The sequence below is a fragment of the Aethalodelphis obliquidens genome, unplaced genomic scaffold (genome assembly GCF_003676395.1).
Source record: "Aethalodelphis obliquidens isolate GAN/ISIS:26980383/991018 unplaced genomic scaffold, ASM367639v1 scaffold6, whole genome shotgun sequence".
Lineage (NCBI taxonomy): Eukaryota > Metazoa > Chordata > Mammalia > Artiodactyla > Delphinidae > Aethalodelphis > Aethalodelphis obliquidens.
Window position 1 is genome coordinate 10240304 of NW_020837950.1, and position 7308 is coordinate 10247611.

Consider the following 7308-nt stretch of genomic DNA (forward strand, 5'->3'; position numbering starts at 1 on the left):
CAGGGGGCGCCTGCAGACAGGCCGGGGCCGGGCCCGGCACCTGGGAGAGGGTGGGCGCGGTGGGTCGGAGGAGGCTGGGATTCGAGGCCGGTGGGAGCCTCGGACCGCAGGGCGGGGAGAGACCCGGCGCCGGGCGGGCCCGGGGGCAGCGGAGAGCGCGAGCCGGTGCCCTGCACTGGCAGCTGCTGGGCCTGCCCCTCGGCGGCTCCCCCGGGCGCCCCCGCGGCCTCGCACTTCCCTCGCCCTCGCCCCTTGGCGGGCTCCTCCCCCCGGTCCTCGTCTTCTCCAGGAGTCACCCTCCGACGCCTCTTCAACACCCAGCTCCCCTGAGCCGCACACCTCACTCCCCACGCCAACCTCCCCTGCACACAGGAACTGCCTCCAGGCACCGACTAAACCCCAAAGTTCTACATCTTCACCGAAGACTCATCCTCAAAAGAGGCCGAAATAAACCCCGCTCCTCCCAGCTCCCCGCACACTCCAGGTTCGCGGTTCGCCTCCGCCCCAATGGGGTCTGGGGACTGTCTGCAAATTAGGACCCGAAGGGGGATTGGCCGGCACTCATTTCGGGTGTAGGGCCGGGCCCGGGCGCGGTGCAGCGGCGCGGGGCGCGTGCGCTCTATACCCAGTTGAGACACAGCCCCGGGTGCGCCCAGGCGCAGGCGCCAAGAGCGGTGTGAGCCTGGTTATTGGCAAGCGTGGGCCTTGGAGCCAAAACGCATCCCCTCCAGGACATCTCATGTCTTTCTCTTCTCCGCAGAAGCGCTTAAACCCCATATAAGCGGGAGGAGCGGGCTAGCGGGGTGCCACGCAGGCCTATGCTCCCAGCATCCACATCCCCCGAGTGTGCGCCTGGGGCGGCGGTGTCGCGTTGGGAGAGCCAGGAAGCTCCCCTGAAAAGTCCAAGAGAAACCTGGACAATTGCAGCCTTGTGCTTGACAACCTATCCCCTACCTCCCAGGGCGGGGGGCGGGGGGGGCGGGGGGGGTAAGTCAGGGTGGGGAAAGTCTATGTGCAGCGTCCGAAGGGGCACAGCCGCCTCCCGATCCAAAGGCAGATTCATATTCATGAGAGCGGGATAAATAAAGACAAATCCCCACAGTAATAACACTTGGATTCGCATCCGTCTTTGCTGGCCTTTAGGTTTAGGGGACTGAAGACAGATGTTTGCATCTCTTTTCTCCTCTTGTCTGGTGACCATAAAGAAGAACCATTTAGAGCGCTGCAATTTGTTTCCCGCCGCAGTACAACCTTGTACACATTTATTTTCATTTCACCCCGTGCACAAAAAAGTGCACAGTGGTCACCAAGGGCCCTTCTTTATCAAATACGCATTGTACAACATACAACTGCAATAAAACTATCAGCCCTCCCCATAAAACTATCACCAAGCTCCTCGGCGGGTCCCACCGCCTGCACTCCCGACTTCAGTGCTTCCTCATGTCCAGAGGACGAGCCATCACCTGAAATCAGCCTGAAACTCACCCAGTGGAGAAGCACGAGGTTGGGGGGCCGCTGTCCCTCTTTAATCCATTACAGCGTCCGCTGCAGTTTAGTGCGCAATAAAACACGGTGGCAGTGGAGAGCGGGCGCCCATCCACTCCCCGGCACTAGCATCGAATTAAACCACTTAGTTTGGCAAACACTGAACGCCTAAATGCCCCTATAAAGACTTTATGAGTTTGTTACTTTAATTACTGACTTGTTACAGAGCACATAAAGGGGGTAATGAATGCAATAAAACTAATTATGTGCACATTTAATTCATATAAAATATCCAGGGTTTGTTTACACCACACGGCGATTCAACTAAGCATTCCTCCTCTTGTCCACCGAGAGGAAGGATTTAATGAAATAGTTTCCCTTATTCTGCTACAGCCTAACGAACCAAATGAAAATTACCCTCCGCTTAAATCATGGGGCCACCGAGGTCCACAAATCACCGCTCGTTTCTTTGTCTGTGCCTCGCTGCCAGCACCCAAGAGCCTGGGGTGTTGGACAAGAAAAGTCCCCGACCTGGAGCCTGGGCATTTAAAGAGCAAGGATTTCGTTCACTGCAGTCAGCAAACCTAAAGGGCAAGCAGACAGCAATCCTCTTTCGAAGGTTCGGGTCTTTGGAGAATTGTGGGTACCTGAAAAACTGGAGGCGGAAAAAAAAAAAAGAAAAAGAAAGGAGAGCACCCGAGAGGAATGGAAGAGGAGGCACATTTGGGGACACTTCATGCCCGCTTGCCGGTTAAACAGAGTAATTAAAAGCAACCACACAAACCAACAAAATGCAAACCTCACGCTAATGGAGAAAAACCCAGAACTGAGCGCAAAGAAGCCATTGGTTGAGAGTCCAGATGTTTTATATTCAAGAGCTTTACCTGGATGTTCTTTTATTTTTTAAATGGCTGGGTAAGCGGAGTCTCTAGAAAAGCACATTAAGTCAAGACAAGAAATGCAATTTATAAGATGCTTTTTTTTAAAAAAAAAAACAACCCTCTACCAGGTGTATTTTAAAGAAATCCACTTATCGTTCACATACTTGGCCCACTTACTCTATGTTACAGGGCGCCTGAGTCTTGCCAATGTCCTAGTGCTTTATAACATTTCATGCACTTCAGGGGGTAGGCTTGTTGTTAAATTGAGCGTGTAACGCTCTTACAAAACAGGTTTTCTATGACATCAAGGTTTGTTCTCCCTAACTGAGAAAAAGAGAGAGAAAGAGAGAGAGAGAGAGAGAGAGAGAGAGAGAGAGAAGAAGGGGGAAAACACACACACTATCTCAATTTATGCCTAAGGTATATGATCAGTTAAAAAGGCTTAAAAGCTCAGGGAAATTGGATCAGGGAGAATCGTCACCCAACTTTCATTATTTCCAAGTAGTGTGATTGAATTAAAGGGCAGGGAGCTGGTTAGAAGGGAGGATCAGGGGCTCAGTGCGTAATGGTGTGGTATTAAATTCTAATTAGAGATGCAGGAATCAATGATAGGGAGGTTGGACAGCTCAGTTCCCCAGTGCCAGCCCAATAGACGGATGAGTTATTGTCATGTAAAAAGCGCCAGCAATAAGACCAACCGCTTTGCTATTGTCCAAGTGGAAAGAGCCAAGTTTATTATGAGGACTATATGCTCTAGAGACCTCAGACAAGGCATCTCATAGGAAGCTTTTTCATAAAACTAGGCTCTGCTGGTAGTAAGGAGGCCAGTTTGGAGGCAGGCGTTGAGCTGTGCACATCTCCCCACTCCAGCCACCTTCTCCATCCTCATCTTTTATTTCCTTTTTCCACTTGGCTGAGCCATCCAGAGCCTTTTCAATGTATAAAATGGAATATTCTTACCTCAATTCCTCTGCCTACGAGTCCTGTATGGCCGGGATGGACACCTCGAGCCTGGCTTCAGCCTATGCTGACTTCAGTTCCTGCAGCCAGGCCAGTGGCTTCCAGTATAACCCGATAAGGACCACTTTTGGGGCCACGTCCGGCTGCCCGTCCCTCACGCCAGGATCCTGCAGCCTCGGCACCCTCAGGGACCACCAGAGCAGTCCGTACGCCGCAGGTAAGGACCGCCAGCTTTCTCAGCTGAGGAAGCCGCCTTTCCGCTCGTATATAGGAAGCCTTGATTGCATTTGAAAATGGAAATGTGTTTAGTATTTACCAAACGAAATTTGCTTACACAAATGAAAGAATTTATCACGTTAGAAGCGATTGCAGGGAGGGGTAATTCACTTACAGGGTTACACTATCCTAGTCACACCCGAACCGCCAACAAAATTATCTTAAGCTGCCAAAATGATAGGCATAATTTATTTACTTTGCGATGAGACGTAAAGCTTAGAAAATAATTAAATAACAAAGAGTAAAGCTCATTACTGGCAGTGTCTCTTTTTTTAAGATCCGACAGCGGCTCACACCTCTTTGGCGGGTTATTTTTCTGATTCTTTCTTTCATTTCTTTTCTTTTCTTTTCTTTTTGCAGCGCTATCCCCCAACTTTTGGGCCGGGTCAACTTTTGAGAAATAAAAAGTTTCAACTGTGGGAGGGTTTGGTAACTTCATCCCTGGCTTCCTGATATTCCGACTGAGGTTTTCGGAACCTTTTCTTCTCTCGTTCTTCCTCATCAAAGCATTCCCGTGTCCCCGGCCTTCAGCCGTCTCCAGCGCGCTACTTCAACCCATCCAAAGGCGCTTGTGCCCGGAGGGACCCCACCACAGCCCGAAGTCTGCGCCCCTGTTTCCGTGTATAGCTAATTTGCTCGGGTTTTTCTCGCCAGCTCCTCTCGGCCACTCTCCCGCGCCGGTGTCGGCGGCGGCGGCTCCAGCACCACCTGACCTCTGGAGTCCCCACATTCCGGCTCTGCGGCTCGCGCGCTCCAGACCATTTTGCTCATACTCTGTCCCCTCTGTTGTCTTCCAGTTCCTTACAAGCTCTTCACGGATCACGGCGGCCTCAACGAGAAGCGCAAGCAGCGGCGCATCCGCACCACTTTCACTAGTGCGCAGCTGAAAGAGCTGGAGAGGGTCTTCGCGGAGACGCACTACCCCGACATCTACACCCGGGAGGAGCTGGCCCTGAAGATCGACCTCACCGAGGCGCGAGTCCAGGTACGCGCGCCCGGAAGCCGATCCGGCTTTGCGGCATCGCGCGGGGCAGGGGTGCAGTGCGGGTGATTCTACTGAAGGTCCGAGCTCTCCGGCCTCTCCTGAGAGGCCAGGTCCAGAGGGGCCGTGCGCGCGAGGAAGGGTTAGGGAGCGCGTTCTTGGCTATAAATTCGCAGCTGCAAAGTGCTCCCACCCCAGCTAGCGCCGCAGAGGCATTCAGGGGCCATGGGAGAGCCATTTCGGGGACAGGGAGTGCCCTGGGGGAGGAGTGCAGACTTTGCCTCCGTAGTATAAGTAGTTTTGCCAAATCCCTCCTAACTCAAGAGCTTTTAACTCGGAGCTAATGGCGTAAAGGTGCAGGTGCATTTTCCCGGGAACTGTGACTTGCAGCAGATTTGCAAAGGGTCTGGGATTCTATGTAGGTCAAGATCCGCGCGGTACTCTAACCTTTTAGGGACACAGGTGCGCTCAAGAGCTGGCCGTGGCGGCTCTGCCCGTGAGCCCCCCAATGGAGGGGCGGTACGCACCAACGCTAGCTCTTCCAGGCCCAAAGGCCAAGATGGGCAGTAGGTTCCAAGCCCAGAGCCCCCCCCCCCCGCCCCCGCCTTCTGTCTACCACTCAGAGTTTAACTTGAGACCTGAGGCCTAGAGGCGACGGCGAGTTTGGAGTGGCTCAGGAAGTAGACTGAGCAAAGGTCCGTCCAAATAAGGGCTTCCATTTTAGGGCCTTTCTGGGAGCTGCAGCCTTTTCACCTCTCCTGCAAGCCACCATTTCCGGGACATGCTCAAGTCGCCCTAAGAAAGTTTCTCAAAAGATGCACCAGCCACAGGCGCGGGAGTATCCGCGGCGCGTGGAGTTTAAAACAAGCTGAAATGGAACGTGGGCCGCCCTAACCGCTTTTCTTTCCCGTTTGCTTCTTTCTCTTGCTGCTTCGCCGCCTCTCTTCTCCTCTCGGGCCAGGTGTGGTTCCAGAACCGCCGCGCCAAGTTCCGCAAGCAGGAGCGCGCGGCCGCGGCTGCAGCGGCCGCGGCCAAGAACGGCTCTTCGGGCAAGAAGTCCGACTCCTCCCGGGACGACGAGAGCAAAGAGGCCAAGAGCACCGATCCGGACAGCACTGGGGGCCCGGGCCCCAACCCCAACCCCACTCCCAGCTGCGGGGCGACTGGCGGCGGCGGCGGCGGCGGGCCCAGCCCCGCAGGAGCCCCGGGGGCGGCGGGGCCGGGGGGGCCGGGAGGCGAACCCGGCAAGAGCGGCGCTGCGGCGGCGGCGGCGGCGGCTGCAGCGGCGGCAGCGGCGGCGGCGGCGGCGGCGGCCGGAGGCCTGGCTGCGGCCGGGGGCCCTGGACAAGGCTGGGCTCCCGGCCCCGGGCCCATCACCTCCATTCCGGATTCGCTCGGGGGCCCGTTCGCCAGCGTCCTATCTTCGCTCCAAAGACCCAACGGTGCCAAAGCCGCCTTAGTGAAGAGCAGTATGTTCTGATCTGGGATCCTGCAGCGGCGGCGGCGGCGGCGGCGGCAGCGGGCGAGCCGGGGCCTGGCGGGCGAGTGGGCGAGCGGGTAGGCCCAAGGCTGTTGTCGCTGCTGCCGTGGCTTTTTCCTTGAGAGCCTAAAGTAATCGCGATAAGAATAAAGAGAAAACGGCGTCGCCTCCATTTCAACCCCACTCCTACCCCCTTCCTTAACCCCAAACCAAACCAAACTAAACAACACACCTCCCTGGCTTCGCACCTGCCTCAGGGCCGCGCAGACGGGCCAGGGCTCCGCTTGCCGCCGGGGAGGTGTGAGCGGCGCGGCCTGGACTCGGGGGGAATCTCAGGGGGCTGTGTCTGCGTGTCGGTGTATGTCTGTCTCGGGGAATGTGTGTCTGTGGCCCGAGAAGGGTGACAGGGAGAGAGGGGTGGGAGGCCACAACCAACTCAGTGACTTGCTTAGAAAAAGAAAAAAGTAATCAAAACTCCCCCAAATTAAAAAAAAAAAAAGGAAGTAACAATTTTTTTAAAAACCGAAAGTTTTTAAAATCTAAGAAAAAAAATAAAAGTAAGGGGGGGAAGAGGGAAGCTGCGGCTGGCACTGTCTGAGGGATCCATGTTGCGAATCCCTAAATTCATCCGCGCCCCCACCCCACCTCCACCCCGGACAGCACAGACTCCCTTGGGGCTCCTCTTCAGGGAGAGTAGGAAGGCCTTCCAGACGCCCCGCTTCCCCTCTTGTCCTTGGATTCGGGCCGCTGCGGCGACGATTCGTGCAGATGGTCCCCGCGGCCAAGGTGACTTCCTCGCGCCCGCTTGCCAGCCCCACCTCGTCGAACAGCATCCCGCCATCTGCGCATCCGAACCGCGCACAGTTGCACCTCGCAACCTGAATCTGTGCAGCCACTCGGCCCTGAAAGATGCCCTATACATGAAATGCCTTTTCATCCTCAAACTCTGCAAACGATGTCACATAACTCGCAACTCTTCCCTTTTTTTCTCTCCTGACACCCCAACCGGCATTTTCTTCCACCAGCTTTTACTGAACTTTTTGGCACTGCTTTGGATTGGAGTCAATTGCAGTCCACGCAAATGGCTGCAGAGAAATCTACCCAGCAAGGAAAAGAGGCGCACACAAGTTTGCAGAAGTGTCTCTGCATTTCTGTTTGATCCGAAATGGACGCACATCCTGTATGGTGGATGGACTGTATATTGATGATTCCATTCTTCTCGCAGTTTAGACATCTCTGTTGGG

The 7308-nt window shown here is 55.1% G+C and overlaps 1 protein-coding gene across 1 annotated transcript; it reads left to right on the forward strand.

Moving 5' to 3' along the window:
- The first annotated feature begins 2942 nt into the window (after positions 1-2942).
- Positions 2943-6521, forward strand: PHOX2B (paired like homeobox 2B). Its single transcript, XM_027102805.1, has 3 exons — positions 2943-3543; positions 4400-4587; positions 5546-6521. The coding sequence occupies exons 1-3, from the start codon at positions 3303-3305 to the stop codon at positions 6062-6064; spliced, it is 948 nt and encodes a 315-aa protein (XP_026958606.1). The 5' UTR covers positions 2943-3302; the 3' UTR covers positions 6065-6521.
- The last annotated feature ends 787 nt before the right edge of the window (positions 6522-7308 follow it).